The sequence below is a fragment of the Protopterus annectens genome, chromosome 3.part1, assembly GCF_019279795.1.
Source record: "Protopterus annectens isolate FY-2018-M chromosome 3.part1, PAN1.0, whole genome shotgun sequence".
Classification (NCBI taxonomy): domain Eukaryota; kingdom Metazoa; phylum Chordata; order Ceratodontiformes; family Protopteridae; genus Protopterus; species Protopterus annectens.
This window is the reverse complement of record NC_056732.1, coordinates 442601846-442621044: the sequence shown is the minus strand read 5'-3', so window position 1 is coordinate 442621044 and position 19199 is coordinate 442601846. Positions and strand designations below refer to the sequence as shown.

The following is a 19199-nucleotide window of genomic DNA, read 5'->3' as shown; positions in this document are numbered from 1 at the left end:
GAAATCCTTGACTGTTTGCATAGATTTAGCTTTATCCTCCATTTTCCTTAACACCAAACAAGGTATCATGCTGTAAAGGAGCATCCAATAACTTTGCCTTAACATGATCAAGTAAACTCTGTTCTTTTAACCAAGCATATCTTCAAATCACAGAAGCTGTAACTGCGGCTCTACAAGAGGCCTCTAAAGAATCAAAACCACATCGCAGAGTATGTTTTCCCACCTGTTCAACTGCATGCAATAAATCCTGCATTTCTTTGCAATCAGGAGCTTCGGAGCTTGCAAGCATTTTCTGTTTTAACTGAGCCATTAAATATTGTTGGTACTTAATCATGTGAAACTGGCAATTTAAAGCTCTTACTGCTAAAGTTGCAGAAGTGTATACTTTCTTCCCCCATCTATCCAAAGCTCTGGAATCTCTGTCAGAGGGTACTGGATTTTTTGCAATGGAAGCCTTAACCCCTTTTGTATCCTGGGAAATATTTTCTGGATCAGCAGAAGGGTTTTTGTAAAGAAACTTGTGAGAGTCAGGGACTCTATAATACCTATCTGGCTTGGCTGGAGCAGGGGGCAAAGAATCAGGAGATAAGCTGGATTCAGAGAACACAACATCCACAATATCTAGCACAGGCGGAATAGCCAGGGGCCTGTGCTGAGGCAATAAAAGGAAATCCCTGAGCCTTTTCTTGGATTCTGAGTAATCCTGACTTTCCCAATGGAAATGCTCCCTCATGGTATGTAAAGTTTCCCCAAAAGAATAATCCTCAGGAGGAGAGGGTGAAGGGATAGATTCTTCAGCATCAGAGTCCTCATAAGAGGGTAGAGAGTATCCCTGGTCTGAAGAGGAATCAGAGGAAATGGAAACCTGATCAGAGGAATCATAGTCTGTATCCTGCCTAGGCCTTTTCTCAGGAGGGGGATGGGAACCCCTGATTAGAGTAATGAGGTCTTCGGCCATTTTAAGCATCTGTTTCTTAGGCATGGAGGACTGTCCAGGAGAATGCTGTACTTGTTTCTTTGTCTTTAATGGTACCTTTGTTTTGGCTGTTGTTTTAATGGTAAGTTGTGAAGGTCTGAAACCACCCTCAGAAGCCGATGCCTGCTCAGTGGCTCCAGACCCATCTGAGGGATTAGTTTCCATAGGCCCAATACCTTGAGTTTCCAGAGGCCTAGCTGTCTCCACGTGGGAGTCGTAAGCGGCCTGTGGCTCTGAGGTAGCGGGTGTCAAGGGCTGCGAAAGCGCCTCACTGAGAACCGGTGAACCGGCGACTGGCCTAGAAGAGGTTTCGTCATCGGTTTTGGACCTCGGATGCCTGTCTTTATCCTTGTCTTTGCGTTTTTTCGGTATTGAGGTCGTCGGTTGATCCGACAGCATAGTATAATTGAACCTTCGGCCAAAGTAGTGCAAAGCAAAATCAAAATGTCTTTTTATAGTGCGTTTGTTAAATCTAGCACAAAACCGACAACTAGTGACGTCGTGACCAGGGTCTAGGCATGGAATACAGTAAGAGTGGAAGTCCTTATGAGGTATTTGCTTCCCACAAGAAATACAATTATTAACTTTTTCTGACATCGGTCTGAGGCAAGATAAAAGTTTCCCCAATGGGGTACTTAGCTTTATTGAAGACTTTGGATCTGAAATTCGACTTCCAAAATCTCAGGAGTCGGGCGACCGGCACTTGCGAACTGCTTCTGTTTCGGGCACTGCGTGGCAAGAAAGACTGGAGAAAATGGCGTTGGATGCATCTTATATACCCCTGGCGCACTGACATCAGGGAAGAAGCGACAGCAACCGACGCCGGACAAAGACTTTGGAACTCTAGCCGACTGCAGGACCGCCTGACGGCAGGATAACCCAAGTGTAATGACTGCAGCAGTGTAACACGATGAACATCTAACATTATGTAAGACTTTGTAAGCACAGGGTACAATAATCAAATATTAAATAATAATATGGGTTCTGTACTATTAGAATGTAATAGCATTCGTAAACCATTTTTTGTCAGGATCTCGTGTAGATAATTCTAATAGGTGCTCACATTCGACCAAGTTTGGTTATATTATTAAATTTAATGGAAAACCATCTCAGATTAGGAATATTATTGAAAATAACTGGTTGATATTTAGATCTTGTACAGGCTTAGTTAAAATTATTGGTATTCAACCTAATTTTACATACAGGAAAAAGAAAAATAGAAAAAAAAATGTTATAAAGATTTTATTTTCAGCCACCCAAAAATATTAAATAGTTTGTGTGGTATTAAACCATGCTACAACTGTCAGTTTTGTGATTTTATAAATGTAGATATTAAATTCACACATCTTATTATTAACAGATAATCTATTTTTACGGTGGTGGCTACACTGTGTGAAATGCATCAGTTTCTATATAGGCAAAAACCAAGGCTTAGAATATGCTCACAACCTGTCAGAAATACATATCCAAGCCCCTGAAAAAAGCAACAAAAGCCACAGCTCTGGTAGAATGAGCTTTAACTGAAAAGGGAAGGCTTTTCCCATGAAACGAGCAACAAATGGAAATAGATTTAGATATCCAGGAAGAAATAGTTTGCGTTAAAAAAGCCAAGCCTAAACATCTAGGATAAAAGGAAACAAAAACCTGCTCAGATTTATGAATGTTTTTGGTTTTATCCAAATAATATCAGAGTTGTCTATGCAAATCCAAGGTGTGAAGATCCTTCTCAATAGCAGACTGTGGGAGAAGGGAAAAGGTGGGCAAAAGAATAGACTGAATAAGAGACAGCTCATTAACCACCTTGAGCATAAAAGAATGATTAGTATGAAGGGACACCCTGTCCTTATTAAAAAAACCCCAAAAAGGACGAATAGCCATATGGGTTTACAGCTCAAACACCCATCTGGCTGGGGTAAGGGCCAAATGGAGAACAGTTTTCCAAGAACAATACTATAAAGATGCTGAATCTGTAGGCTCAAAAGGAGCCATAGTCAGTTTTTCCAAAACAAAATTTAGGTCCCAAGAAGGATGAATGGGTTTTCTGGGAGGCCTAATATGAAGGACAACTTTAAGAAGTTGTTTGATTTCAAATCTGGAAGCCAAAGGGGGTAGTCAAAGGCAGACAAGCAGAAATAGCTGACAGGTGGGCTTTAAGAGAAGAATAAGGCAACCCAGCATTGAACAATTCACACAAATAAGACAGAACCACAGGGACTTTCACAGTAAGTGGATCCAGGTTACAAGAAGACACCAGACAGGAAATCTCTTCCATTTGGACAAATGAGATTTTCTGGTAGTGGGTTTTCTGGCCTCCTGCAGGACCCAAAGCACATCCTCAGGAAAAAAAAGTCTAAAAGGAATCAAAACCCTATCACCCACAATGTCAGTTCAAGAGTGGACAGGTGAAGATAGATGAGAGATCTCTTGTCTTTTGTGAGTAAATCTGCCCTGTGAGGTAACTTGCAATGATTGTCCTTGGCCAAATACAGAAGAGAGGACCAATGCTGTCTGAGCCAAAAGGGAGTCACCATCAAGATTTTGGGAGCATCCTGTTCTATCCTGAACAGGGGCTTCAGTATGAGTGGAAGGAGAGGGAAGGCATAAATAAACACCCCCAGCCAAGAAAAAGAGAGGGTGTCTGTCTTCCAAGCCAGAGGACATGGGTCTGGTGCAAAATGAGAGGAAGTTGTCTGATCAGAGGGGAGGTAAAAAGATCTATTTGAGGAGTACACCACTGGTGGAAAATGTCCCTGGTAGGCATCCACTCATGAGATTGTGTTATGGACCTGCTAAGAGAATCTGCTACAATGTTCTGAACTGAAGGAAAGTAAACTGCCTGAAGGGTCACCTGATACTGGACAGCTATATCTCAAACTTGAAGAGCTACTCTGTATAGGAAATAGGATCCTGTCCCACTCTGCTTGTTGATGTACCACATCACTGTTGTATCACTTGTGAAGACTTTGAGGGGCCCTGAAAAGAAAAGAGAGTGAAAAGTTTGAAGAGCCAGGAGAAGGGCTCTTATTTCTTTGATGATGATATGGTCCTTCTTTTGATGAAGAGAAAAAAAGGCCATGGACTTTCAGAAAACTGAAGGAGACCCACCGTCCCACGTCTGAGGAATCTGTGAAGAGTTCCTGAGAGGGGACTGGAGGTTGAAAAGGAACTCCAGGACTGATGGACAACTGATGAATCCACTACTGAAGTTCCATCTTGAGACAGGGAAGAAGAGGAACTGGAAAATCCAAAGGATGAGAATGTTGAAGCCAGACTGAAATTAGGAAACACTCGAGCTTTCTCATATGAAGCTTGGCCAAGGAAGCATAGGTGGAAGCCATGTAACCCAGACCTCTTAGAGACACCCTGGCTGCAATGGGAGGAGGCAGAGATGCCAGCATTGGAACCGTCTGGAGTCTGCACTCAAGAAAGGCATGACTCTGGGAAGGATTCAGGAAAGACTTTTGGAAATTCACTGTAAACCCTAGGCTTTTTGCAGGAGACAAACAGCAAAGTGAAGATGCTGAAGTAAGGTCTCTGGGGGAGAGGCCTGAATGAGCAGATCATCCAGATAAGGAAAGATCTATATTCCTCCTCTGTCTGCAAAAAGCAATTACAGGAGTGAGGCATCTGTTCAAGACCCTTGGGGCAGCAGAGAGGCCAAAGGGCAAAGCAGTGAACTAAAAATGCAAAGAAGCAACACAGAAACGTAAAAAAAAAAAAAAAAAAACTTCCTGAAAAGGGGATGAATTAGGATATGGAGATATGCATCTTTGATATCTAGGGAAACCAGAAAAGCCTGAGGAATAAGAGGAAATGAAGCTTGAAGGGGTGGCATCCGGAAAGAGCGAACCTTCAAAAAGGTGTTTTGCTGAGACAGATCCAGAATCTATCTCCAAGTACCTTCTTTTCTTGGGACTAAAAACATTCTGGAATAAAACCCCTTCCCCTTTGAGGAACAGAAACCTCTCCTCTGGAAAAATAAATGCAGCTGATCCTGAGGAGGCTGAGGAATGATAATCACATTACATCACCATGTAATAATGATAGCAGTAAGGACACAAATAGAGCTTTATTCAGGTGTGTCTTACCCTACGATGTTCAGACTTATCAAATACAGAATATTATTTAAAAACACTGGTACATGTTACAATATTATTCCTACTTTTAAAGACACAAGACTAGATAAGCTAACTTTTGGGTATAAAAAGTCTAGTAATTTAAATAATATCTTATGTTACAAGGAACAGGAGAAATATAGTAACACAGTATCTATATCCAAGTATGGAACCTAAAAATGCAACAACTGTCAGTTCTGCAGGTATGTCTTCACAGAAACAACTTTTAAGCATCCAGTTAGTCTAAAGCCATTCCATCTTAGATGCCATTGGACATGTAATACTAAAAACATAATATACATGGCAAAATGCCTGATTTGTAGTGCTTTCTAAATAGGTAAAATGAATAGAAAGTTTCAATAGAGGATTTGTGAGCATATGTCTGACATAAGAAGACAGCTAGACACAAATGCGTTATATACACTTATTAAACAGACATCTCACAAATTTTGCTTTTTTATTTTACAAAATATACAGGAAAGATTAAGAAGTGGTGACCTGAAGAACCATATAGAAATTATTGAAAATAAGAGGATAATATGTTTTAAAGCACATTGTCCACCTGGTCTCAATGAAAGGGTGACATTAAAGCCAGTTTTGAAAGATAAACAAATAAAATTAAATAATTCTGATACACATATATATAAGAGTTTGTAAAAGTTTTAGTATTTTTTTTATTCATGTTATATGCAGATTTTTGTATTTAGTATTCCTATTATGTGTAAAGCAATTATTTATGTGCTACTTCTTTAACGACATGGTCACATAATCTTTCCCTTTTCGTATTTAAATCATGTTTTAAATCAACTATTTGCCTGAAGAACCCTATATTGGAGAAAGTCTAGTACTAGCAACTTTAATAAATTTCCTGCTGTTTATGTATCGAGTGCTGTGGTGCCAGTTTACTTTACATTTTGTTTTATTTTATGAATCTAAGGAATGCCCAAAAGGGGAGAAGGAATTTCCAAACCATAAAATACCCTTGGCAGATAACAGGAAGAACCCAGGAATCCTGAATGATTTGTAACTAAATAGGGAGGGACAGGGAAAGAGGAACACAGAGAGGAATGTGACTGAGAAGAGAGGGGGAAAGACAGTTAGATAGCGCCTGGTTTGTCAGGAAAAGGAGGTTTCTGAGCTGAAGAAGCTTGAGTAGACTTAGCAGGAAGAGTCCTTTGTACCACCTTTTTTACCTTTGGGGAAGGGTGAGACTGTCTGCAGACAAAGGCAGGTTTATCAGGGTAATTTCTTTGAAACTTAGGAACAGATGAAACAAAAATATGTTTCAAATCCTGTAAAGCTTTACCCATTTTCCTGGAAGGGACTTGTACAACTCAGCAGCTGCCCAAACAAGAGCCTTGTTATCTATAGGAACATCCACCAACTTAGCCTTAATATCATCAGGCAAAGGTTGCAGTCAAAGCTAGGAATACCTCAACACAGAACCAAAAGCAGAAGCTCTAGAAATGGTATCAGCTGCATCACGGCTGCATTTAATATAATGACGAGCAACCTGAGAAGTCATCCCCAATAAAGACAGAGCAGAAGCCTTCACCTTAAAGTCGTGAAGATCTAAAATAACCCGACAGGCCAGAGACAGAAGAACTAAAACATAAACAGCCATGTGAGTCTGGCAGTTTAAAGCTCTCAAGGCCAAGGCAGAAGTAGTATACACTTTCTTACCCAGCCTCTCCATAGTTCTGCTGTCCTTGTCAGAGAGAAGGCAAAAGTTTAGATGGCTTATCAGATGCAACAGACATCACAGAAGGATCAACAGATGGGCACCTATAAAGGAATCTGCAATCCTCAGGCACCTTACAAAAGCTATCACTTTTTTAGGAGCAGGGGGGCAAGGAATCAGGAGGCTGAGAAGCCGTGGAAAAAGTATTTAACATGGCAGCAAGAACAGCAGGGACAGCAGAGGGCCTACGAGTCTCCACTTGAAGAGGCTCATAGTACCTCTCCTGAACATCAGAGACCTTAGCACAATCTCACTTAAACTCCATCATTTGGAAAATTGCGTCACCAAATGAAATCTTCTCAAAAGGAAAGTCAGGACTAATAGATTCCTCCTCCTCAGAGCCATAGTCCAAGGGAGAAAAAATCTGTGAAGAATAGTTCAAGGATTTTTCATCAGAATCCACATCTTCATCTGATGAAACCTGCTCCCTAGGCCTCTTACAAGGGGTAGAAGACCAAGGGGGTGCAGGAACAGAGACCCCCTGAGGAAATTTCAAAGCCATAAGGTTAGTAATCAGAGCTTGAGTGAAATTTTGCTATTCACTCTGAGGATGTTTAGGAGCAGGAGAAAGTTGGTTAGTTTTCTGGTTCTTTTTCAAGGGCACATCAGCCCTAATGATCTTAGGTGATTGTAACCCCTGACAGCACTCTATCTGCATAGTAGATATCTCTTCTCTTACCAGAATCTGAAGAAAACCCTTAGGCCCTTCAGAAATAAAAAGCCACAGTTCCCTCTGAACATCCGATGCGGGCATCTGCAAGGCCTCCATGCATGTGTGAGAAGCTGGATCCATGCTGGCTTCCAAAACAGTTGCAGCAGAGGAATCTGCATGAAATACCGGGCAGTCCTCCGAGCTTTCACTAACCTCAAGAGACACGTCCAGTGGAGGCAGTACACAGCAGAAGAATCCGACCCTGCTTTCTTCATCTTCATCTACACGGATGGCTGAACCCCAGGCTGGGAAGATTCCTCCACAGTATCGCTAGTCAACAACTTAAGAAGTTTGTTTTCTAAACAAATTGCTACAGAAGAGAGCCGGCTATGCAAGGTTTTCGGAACAAATGTTTGACAAATGCTGCAAGACATATGGTTGTGGGAAGCACCTAAGCAAAACAAACACTGCTTGTATTGATCCTTATGGGGAATCTGTCTCCTGCACTGGCATTTCCCCTTTCTGGATGACATGAAACCAGCAACCAAACAATAAAAAAATAGATAAAAAGAAAGACCCCAACTGGGCACTTATCTGAAAAGCAGCTTGGTAACCAGCAAGAGAACAAGGATTCAGACCGACTATCCAAGATGGTATCCGGACTAGCGGCAAAAAAATTCTGCACAGGGAGTATAAGAGTTGCATCTGGCATACTTATTACTACCTAAAGGCTTTGGTATACTGGTCTGACGTTGGGCCACCACTGGAAGGGGATCCCTAGTGTAAGGAATACTGTAATAGTGATAAGGTAGGACATTTAATTATACGTAAGGGAAACAAAATACAACAAAGATAATAGTAAGTTTTACCATAGGGGTAGCCACAATAAATGCATGGGGATAAGATCCAAATGCTAATTCCTAAAAGAAGAGACTTGTAAATGTAAAAAAAACATTATATATATATATATATATATATATATATATATATATATATATATATATATATACACACACACACACAGACACACAGGTGTGTGTATGTATATTTTTACAAATAAGGAATAGAAAAGGATTATCCTATGGAAAGGAAGAGGTACAGAAAACTGTAGAGAAAAATCACAAAAAATGCACTTACCTAAATTAGCCTGCCCAAGCTAACAGTAACCACATCTTATTGCTGAAGCAGCAAGCGAGATCTGAGGTGTCTCAGGGGTAGATGGGGGGGGGGGGGGGTTATGGATAATTGGAGGTGCCCAAGCTAAGGAACCTAAAGTCTATCAAGTGGCCGAAGACAGCTCAGAGACCCATCAGTTGAGGAATGGATAAAAAGACATCAGATGAAACACTGACAGATGGAAGACTCTGACTTCCTAGCTTTTTATATGTCAGGTTTCTGAAACTGTAAACAAATTAGAAATTGGCTGCAAACAAACTTACCAGGTCGATAAGGTTTTCTTTTCCTCTTTTTTATCTCATTAGTTCCTTCATCTCTTTTAGATTCAGCTTCTGGGGCCTCCCGTTCTAGACTAGAATCAGATTTTCCATCACCATCCATAAGGTCACCTTCTGGAAAACATTTAAAGCAGAATACATAATTTAAAAAAAATTAAGCAGTTTGCACCACATGCAACAGCTTACTTAAAAATTATTTAAATTATAGTGACATAAAACCATACCTGAAATTACATTTTATGAAAGCTAAGACTATACAAAATGTAACAATAGATCTAGGCCTCTGGCTGCTAGGAACCCAGTAAAACACTTGTACTGTCATATAAATAATTTGCTTCACAGGGAAATGATTTGGCAGTTTTGAATGGATGGAACAGCCCTACCAGGACTAAATGATTTTATATCTATTACCACAGTTAAAAAAATGTGCTATGAATATTTAAACACCAAAAGTTACATGCAGTCTTTCTAGGGATTTTAACAATTACCTTTGTATATTTATCTTTTTATCTAGTTGTTTACATAATATGGTTCACTATGTCTGTACTTTTAAATTTTACAAAGCAATTTACTTAGGGGGTGGATTGATTGGTATTTAGATTAAAGACTGCTATTACCAAGTACAATTCTGATGAAGTCCTGGATGTAAAAGCGTCGAAAGCACTAAATCAGCTTGGATTTCTTAATTTTTTTTTGTGTTGGTTTTACATTACAGTTAAATATATTACCACGAGCAGCAGGTTGGTCGTTTTTCAAGGTTTACTTGCACTGTCTGAATATAACACTACCATCATCAATTGATAAAACCATATACATGAAGACATGTTTTAAAACATATTGATACATAGTTGCATACATATACGTACACAAATACACTACATATTTGCATGCAGATGCAAACTACACATACACAAACAATAACTTCCAAGTATGACTTAAGCCTTGAGAACTGGGTCAACCACACAAATTAAAATGACATTAGATATGACTAATTTAACTAGGCAATGGTTACCAGATGAGTCTTGCAGAAGGCTGTATTTTATGTCATAACTTATTCAGCATCTTAATGCTAAGGCTTCATGCTATAACCAAGAATAAATCTTAACAACACTTTTTAATGAACTGGGTTACACCCCTCTAGCATGACATGTAAAAACATGAACATTTGTTTAAACATTTCAAACTAAGGTCAACAAAAAATACAACTTTATGAAGTATGCACCATAACCTCAGCAGTAAAGAATTCAGGCTTTAGTTCACAGGCATCATATATTACCTGGATTTGTTTTTCTAGAAACTGAAGGTTACCCTCAGTTGCAACAGCACCTGACTCTTGGTACTGCCTTGTCAAAACCAGTCAGTCAATATCCCACTAAAATTAAATGCTATATCACCTTCAAATTTTCTAGAAAAGAAACAATGTTAAGCTTAAGATCAATAACCAACAATTAACAGAGGAAGCACATATTTATTTATATTTTGTGGACCAGGTTAGTCCCATTATTTTCAGGGAAGGCCTAAGATGGTATGCATAATTAGAAGTTATGTACTCACCATAACGTTCCATCTGAGTAGGTAGTTCATTTGTCTGCAACCTGTGGGTTACGGATCCGATATCGGATCCGAGCCGGCTACTTGTTTCAAGCTAATGGATCCGAGCTCCTAGCTCCTCCCTTCACCCATAATCCCCTGCTAACCCTCCATGACCTCAGATCGAGTTTGCCCCTCAAAATATATCCAACAAAGGATATCTAACAACTAGTAGATCCGAAGAAGGTCAGGGGGAAGGAGGGGGGGATGGTTGCAGACAAATGAACTACCTACTCAGATGGAACGTTATGGTGAGTACATAACTTCTAAATCTGAAGTAGGATGTTCATTTGTCAGCAATCTGTGGGACAGAGTCCCCAGCTACCTGCACCTTGAGTGGCCATCATGGAAGGATATTACGAAGCACCACAGAGCCAAAGGATGCTCTCCCTCTAGAAAGCACGTCTAGCTTGTAGTGGTTAATAAAGGTATGAGATGAGGCCCAAGTGGCTGCAGAACAAATATCATCCAATGGAACTCTAGACTTGAAGGCCGCAGAGGTAGAAATGGAGCGGGTGGAATGAGCACGAACTCCTTCTGGTGCAGGTCTACCCGAGGCTTGATACGCCAGTAGGATACATTGGGAAATCCAGCGAGATAAAGATACTTTAGAGAGAGCTTTCCCCAAGTTAAATTTGGCAAAGGAAACGAACAGCTGGTCGGATTGTCTATGGCCAGCTGTCCTATGAGTATAAAAACGAAGCTGCCTATGAACATCTAATGAGTGCAGCTTGTACTCTCCCTTATTCTGATATTTAGGGAAGAAAACCGGTAAATTTATGGATTGATTTATGTTGGTTTCTGATGCTATCTTGGGAAGAAAGGAGGGATTGATCCTGAGGTACACTCTATCTGGGTGAAAGATCAGGTAAGGAGGCTTCACAGAGAGAGCCTGAAGCTCCGACACTCTTTTCGCTGAAGTGATGGCTACAAGAAATGCTGTTTTCCATGACAAGAATTTGAGATCTACTGAAGCAGCGGGTTCAAAGGGTGGAGCAGCCAAGGCTTGAAGAACTAATGTAAGATCCCTGGGAGGTACGGCTTCCTTTACAGGGGGTCTAAGTAAAAAGGTGCCCTTGAGAAAGGTTTTACACAAGTTGCCCGACATCAAGGGCCCTGTATCATGTCCCACATGGTAAAGTGATATGGCTGCCAATTGCACTTTGACAGTTGAACAACTAGCGCCTTCCTGAAAGAGTTCAGTTAGGAAGTCTAATATGGATGGAAGAGGAGCCGTAAAGGGATCTAGATCGTGATGCTCCGCCCAGATGGAAAAACGTTTCCATTTACTGTGGTACACTTTCCTGGTGGATGGCTTATGCGCTGCCACGAGGATGGCTTTGACTGGTGAAGAGATACCGGGAGTCCTAACTAGGAGTGGAACTGGAGCAACCAAGCTGTCAGTTTCAGATTGTCCAGGTTTGGAGTTGGTAAGTTCGACAGATGGGAGATGAGATCCGGAACGGGATCTAGAATCCAAGGGTGATTCACAAGGTGAGACCACAGGTAAGGGAACCAAATTTGCCGAGGCCAGAATGGGGCAATGAGAATCATCTTGCTCCCCAACCGCAGGCTTTCTGTAAGAGTTGTATTATTAGTGGTAGAGGAGGATAGGCATAGAGTATACCGGGTGGCCAAGCATGCACCAGAGCCCTGGAGGGGGGATTAGAGCGAAGAAATTGTCGCATTTGGTGTTTGATGGAGATGCAAAAAGATCGCAGCAGGGTCGCCCCCATGTTGCGAATATCTGCTTCGCTACTAGAGGATTGAGAGACCACTCGTACGGGGTAAGAAGGGTGCGGCTGAGCTTGTCCGCTAGGATGTTGGTCCTCCCCGGAATGTGCGTTGCAATCAGAAAGCGGTTGGTGGAGATCGCCCATTCCCACACTCTCATGGCTTCGCGGCATAGGGGGTAAGATCTGGTTCCCCCCTGTTTGTTGATATACCAGACCACCGACATGTTGTCTGACTGAATTGCAATCGTTCCTGTGGGGAGGAAGCCCTGAAGTGCTTGCAACGCCAACAGCACCGCTCTCATCTCCAGAACGTTGATATGCAGGGAGGTCTCTGTATCGTTCCATGTGCCTTGGACTGTCCTGCCTGAATAATGACCCCCAACCCGAGGCGGGAAGCGTCCGTGGTCACCGTGGCGAGAGGGGGAGAGGTGCAGAAGGGATGGCCCGTATGGAAGTTCGAGGCTTGGAGCCACCATAGTAGCGCCCTCCTGCAAGCCTTGCTGATAGCAATGGGATGGTGGAGAGGAATGGATAGAAAGGACCATTGCACTAGCAGAGTCCATTGCAGTACCCGCATGTTCAAATGGGCGCATGGAAGGAGCGTAATCGCTGCGGCCATGGAGCCTAGTGCCCTCAGGACCAATTCTGCTGGTGAAGCCTCTGAATGGAGGATAGCCCGCACATGAAGTAAGTTCTGGATTCTCTCAGAAGTTAGGAAGGCTCGCAAATCTCTGGTGTCTATTCTGGCACCTATGAATTCTATGACCTGCGTTGGAGCCAGTAGAGATTTGCCGACATTGATAGTAATGCCTAGCTGTGGGGCTAGATGGAGAAAGAAGTCTCTGGCTGAGCAAAGTAGATGCCTTGTTGGTGCGGTCAGGAGCCAGTCGTCCAGGTACGGAAAGACCTGTATTCCCTGGAGTCTCAGGTGGGCCGCAATCACTGCTAATACCTTGGTGAACACCCTGGGGGCTGTGGTGAGGCCAAAGGGAAGGACCCTGAACTGGTAGTGACTGGCCCCCAGCCGGAAGCAAAGGAACCTCCTGGATCGTTTGTCCATTAAAATGTGGTAGTACACATCCTTGAGGTCTATAGAGCACATCCAATCATTTTCCCTCAAAAGGGGGAGGATAGATTGAAGAGTGACCATCCGGAATTTTTCCTTGGTTACTGACAGGTTCAAGTGGGAAAGGTCTAGGATAGGTCTCAAGTCCCCCGTCTTTTTTGGCACCAAAAAGAACCTGGAGTAGAACCCTAATCCGAGCTGGTCTTGGGGGACGGGCTGGATGGCTCTTTTTCTTAGCAGCTGCTGAATTTCTGCAGCTGCGGCCTCCCTCTGATCGGGTGGTACATCGGGGAGGTTCTTGGATCTGGGGACATGGAGTATTGGTATTTTGTACCCTCTGGATATGATGCGAAGCACCCAGCGGTCTGTTGTGATGGACTCCCATGCCGCTAGGTGTTTCGAAAAGCGCCCCCCGACTGCCTCCAGAGTAGAGCAGCCGGGCAACCCCTCAGGGCTTCTGCGCGGGCCGCTCAGAGAAAGGTTCTCTGGATCCAAAGTTTCTTGGAGCCCCTCTGCCCCTGGGGCGGCGTCCTCCCTGGTCCACCTCTGCCACGGTATGACTGGTTGTCCGGAGCTGGTTGGGAATGTTGTGATTTTCGGAACCACATCTTCTTCTGACCCTTTTGGTTCCTCGAAAAGGACCGCTGGGGAGCAGAGAAGTGGACTCCGACGGCAGACAAAGTCTTCCCGTCCTTCTCGCTCTGGACAAGTGTCTCGCGAACTGTTTTGCCAAATAGGGCAGAACCATCAAAAGGGGCGTTCGCGAAGGACGCTTTAAAGGGCTCCGAAAAATCGCAATGACGGAGCCAGGCCTGACGTCTCATGACTAGGCCTGCTCCGCTAGCCCTAGCGGCTCCCTCTGTGGCATGGGACAATAGCCACATAGAGGTGTTTGAAATCGATCTCAGAGTGGCCATTCGGGTGGAGTACAATTGTTTGTCATCCTCCGACATGGACTCAGGGGGGGATGCAGCGTATTCTTTGATAAGATCCCGCTGCATCCTGATGACATGTGCCATATAGTTCAGAGACCTTACCGAGAAGGTCGCTGAACTAAAGACTCACTTCCCTAAGCGGTCCATCAAACGGGACTCTTTGCTCGGTGGATGGACTGAGGGGCTCTCCTGAGCCAATTCCCTCTTTGTGGCTGCCGCCGTCAACATGGCATCTACAGGGGGCCCCTTACTCCAATGTGATCGGTCTGAGGGGGGCTAAGAATCCTATCTGGGCGCTTCGGTATTGGCTCCACGGTGTCCGGATCCTTCCACGCCCTGGTGGTAATGAGGTCCACCAGGGGGTCGGCTGGAAGGGACACCCAAGAGGTAGACGGGCCTGCCTCGAATGCCTCCAGAAACACGGACTCGTCAGAGGAAGACTTGGGGGCAGACCACCCACCTCTGATTCTCAGCATCTCCATGATGTCTCCAAAGGAGACATCCTCAGGGGGCGATCTTGGGGAGCCTTCCCCTTCCTCCAAGTCCATGTCCTCGGTTAAGGACTCAGGGGAGTCCACGTGCCTCCTTTTGCACTTATGCTTGCGGGCAGCTTCCTCGGGGGGACTGTCCGAGGAGGCCTCGCCAGCAACATCTTGTTCCAATGGAACCATCTGTGACATCGACGCAGGCTGTCCCTTTGGCCGGGTGATGGAAGCCTGGCCCAGCAGAGAGGGAGTGCAGGTAGGAGCCGATGCAAGGACCGGGGGTCCGGATGCTCTCAACAGAGCCCTCTCCACAACATCGAAGGCCGAGGGAGAGCCACTCTCTAATGGATCCGAAAGTCGGCTCCCACTCGGATCCGATGAAGGGATCGGAGCCGGTGCCGAGACTGTCGGATCCGAGGGACCAGTGTGCTCTGACCTGGACGGAGCCGAAGGCACACTGAATCCCCCGCATCCAAAGCTCGGACCACGGCTCCGAGAGGTCGGATCCAACAGGCTCGAGGGCAGGGTCGGATCCGAAGTACCAAATACTGTCGGTGCCGACCCACCCCCGGCTCCAACGCTGCTCGGCTCCGAACGCTCCGAACCCGGATAGCGGGTCGGAGAAGGAGCAATTGGGTGGAAAAAGGGTGTCGAGCTCCCCCCCTGAGGGGGGGAGGCAAGAGCACTCCCATCTGCAGCTGGGCCTGGATGAATCTTCGCATCATCCGGTCCAAGTCTGCATTGGATAAACTGAAAGTAGATCTCGAAGAGGCCACCAAGGCAGGCCTGGAATGCCGCCTCGATGACCTCGACGGAGATCGGGTCTCCTCCTCCTCGGGCCCCGGGGAGAAACAAGGGGATTGGAGCTGAGGAGGAGGAGACCTAGAAGCAGTGGAGGGAGAAGCCCGCTTAGCTGGCGGGGCCGAAACGGAGGTCTCGGCCCGCCGCTTGTGGTGCTTCTTCCTCCGCTTCTCCCTCCTGGCCTCCCTGTCCTCCGACACTTTAGCGGGAGTTTGAGTCTCAGACGGAGGCAGGGGGGCAGGAGTGGCAGCGACCACAGGCTGTGGTGGAGCCACGGGGGCAGCAGAGGTAGCGGAGGCCGAAGCAGAGTCAGAGGGTAAAAGTCCCGCCAGGACCAGCTTCGACCTCCGCTCTTTCAGTGCCCTGGGGTTGAACGCTGCACAGATGGTACAGCCCGAGGTAAGGTGTTCAACCCCAAGGCACCGAACGCACCGAGTGTGGCCATCAGCCGGGGAGAGCTTATGGCCACACTCGGTACATTTGGAAAATATGGCTTTTGGGGCCTCAGCCATTCCTTTTTTTTTTTTTTTTTTTTTTTTTTAAAAAGAAAAGGAAAAACAACTACACACACACAGGCCCCAAAAGAAATGCAATACACACTCACGCACTAACGACCAGCGAAGGGAGGGTAACTAATAAAAGATCAAAAAATAAGGAGCCTAACACTTACACACTTTTACTCAATTAATTTTAACTAAAGAAGCAATTTCTGACAAGAAAGTACAGATAGAAATAGTAAATATTCCACTTAGCTGACGAGCTCAAAAGGATCCAGCCATCCACAAGCACGGCAAACTAGATCCGAGGTCATGGAGGGTTAACAGGGGATTATGGGTGAAGGGAGGAGCTAGGAGCTCGGATCCATTAACTTGAAACAAGTTGCCGGCTCGGATCCAATATCGGATCCGTAACCCACAGGTTGCTGACAAATGAACATCCTACTTCAGATCATAAGTTACACCAGATGGGCTGTAAGTAGTTTATAAACCCAATTTGGAAATGGTGGGTTGGTGGGTTGGTATCTGAAGTGCTGCAACAGCCCCTCTCTCTAGGTCTACTGATACTATTATGGACCTCAAATGTTTAATTAATACAAGAAGGGGTTTTGCAGCAATATAAAATATGCATGGACCCCCCCCCCCACAAAAAAAGACACATTCTTACTACACTAAATTATATCTAAAGTACCCAATTTTAATGGGTCCAAAGAATGTTTTTAACATCAACAACCGCAGCCCATTTTTATAAAAATAAAAAAAACTCCAAATAGAGCATGCATGCTCAGCATCATTGCACGACATGATATCATACACTGACACAAAAGCAACATCCATAGCATGACATTTTGCCCACAACTGTACAGAATATGACAGAAGGTTATGTGAAAGATGAGGCCCATCGATAAGGGCCCTCTATTAATAAATGTGCTAGATTTATTTTTACCATATCAGCTGATCTATGAGGTGGATCCCTTGACAGGTCATTTAAATGGTATGAGTCCAAACTAGTAAACTACCAGAGATGATAAAGAGCCAAGGATCAAGGGATAGACGGCTAAGAGGCTAAATCTTAAAGTAAAGTTGTTGTTGTTGTGTCTTTCGGCTTTTCCCGATTACGGGTCGCCACAGCGGAACTCCGGTCCGCTAATGATTGGTAGTTGATTTTTACGTGCCGAGTTACCAGCCCTGACGCACAACCTTCAACGAAGGTACGCCCATTCACGCACGTCTCCAAGCAGAAGACGCTCTATCTGAGAATCGAACCGGACAGCGTCTTACTGTGAGGCGACAATGCAAAGTAAGTGTGATTATAGGAAGCCTGACTTCTGGAGTCACAGGTGAACCAAAAATGCTTTGTGAAGGTATGGAATGAACAAGCAACTACAATGCAGATGTGACAGTTGAGACACTCACAGCAAGCAATAGAAACAGCTATGCCCTTTCAGCAATGCCCTCTGACAGCAATATTTTCAAATGAGTGGCAAGCTACCCAAGAAAAAAATGAGCTGACAAATGATTTGGAAAGGATTTGTTTTGAAATTGCTAGCCTTTCCCTTCATGGAGTGACAAGGCACAAAAAGCTGATCATTCTTTATAAACTCAGGTACTTGCTTCAGTTAAAACCAAAACTGGCAGTGTGCATCAAAGTGTGAAAAGGTCTTCCTACTCTGGAAAAGAAAAAGTACAGTTTTGTACCTACCATAAATGTAGATGTTCGAGTGCTAATACATCTGCAGTCATAACAGATGGGTTCTCCTGCCGTCAGGCGGGTCCTCGGTCGGCCGAATTCCAAAGTCTAGGTCCGGCGTCGGTTGTCGTCGCTTCTTCCCTGATGTCAGTGCGACAGGGGTATAAAAGAACCAGCCGACGCCATGTTCTTCAGTTTTTCTTGCCCCAGATGTCAGGTGCCCCCAGAAGGAAGGCAATACATAAAATAATGAAGTAATGCAATGCAATACAATAAAAAAAACAGTAGTTGCAAGCAAATACACCATAAAAGAATACCCCTAGAGGGGAAGGAGGGAGGGAAACCTGGACTGCAGCTGTATTAGCACTCGAACATCTACATTTATGGTAGGTACAAAACTGTACTATGTTCATCGTGCATACAGCTGCAGTCATAACAGATGGGTAGAATCCCAAAGCTAGGAAAGGGGTGGTAGGCACTAGGTGGAACTAGGAGGAGCCAAAATGCCCTGCAAGACTGCAGTGGCAAAGCCTGCTCTAGATTTGGAGTATAATGGTAGGTTGTAGTGTTTGGAGAAGGTATGCACAGAACTCCAAGTGGCTGCTTCCAAGATATCCTTGGTAGGAACTCCTCTGAGGAAGGCTGCAGAGGTGGCTGTGGCCCTGGTGGAGTGAGTTCTAATGCCTGTAGGAACAGTTTTGCCATGAAAGGAATAGCAAAAGCGTATACAGTGGGCTATCCATTTTGCGATTGTCTGCTTGGAAATTGGCTTTCCTGGAGCCCCTACCGCATAGGCCACAAAGAGCTGTTCTGATTTTCTGAAAGGCTTTGTTCTGTCCAAATAATAACGCGGTTGCCTGTGGATGTCCAAGGAATGCAGTAATCTCTCCCCTTTGTTTTGAGGATTGGGATAAAAAGTAGGTAAATGTATGGCCTGATTTAAAGCTACCCTGGATACCACTTTAGGCATAAAGGAAGGGTTGGTTCGTAATGAAACTCTGTCCTGATGGAAGATAAAAGGCTGGAAAGCCATGAGGGCCTGTAGTTCTGAAACTCTACGAGCTGAAGTGATAGCCAGAAGGAAAGCTGTTTTCCAGGACAAATATTGCAAATCTGATGAAGCAGCTGGCTCAAAAGGAGGCAAAGTCAGTTTTTCCAGAATGAAATTTAGATCCCAAGCCGGTATTGGTTGTTTCCTTGGAGGTCTTAAATTCTTAGCCCCTCTGAGGAACTGTCTTAAAAGAGGGTGATAGAATAAAGGAGGATCAGTGTTGTATTCTGCAGAAATGGCTGAGGCATGGATTTTGATGGAGGAGAACGAAAGTCCACTGCTTAGTAGTTCAGCCAAATATTGTAGTATTTGAGGTAAATTCAGTTTTCCAGGGTTCTGGCCCTTTTTCTCATTCCAGACACAAAAACGTTTCCATTTTGGGAGTAGGCTTTTCTAGTTGATGGCCTTCT

At 44.4% G+C, this 19199-nt stretch overlaps 1 protein-coding gene across 1 annotated transcript in view; it reads right to left on the bottom strand.

Moving 5' to 3' along the window:
* KMT2C (lysine methyltransferase 2C) overlaps nt 1-19199 on the bottom strand; it is a gene marked incomplete in the record, with an annotated part of 4117755 nt that overhangs the window by 1876285 nt on the left and 2222271 nt on the right. The window contains 1 exon segment of the mRNA XM_044066891.1: nt 8924-9052. Coding sequence (XP_043922826.1) covers nt 8924-9052 — 129 coding nt within the window.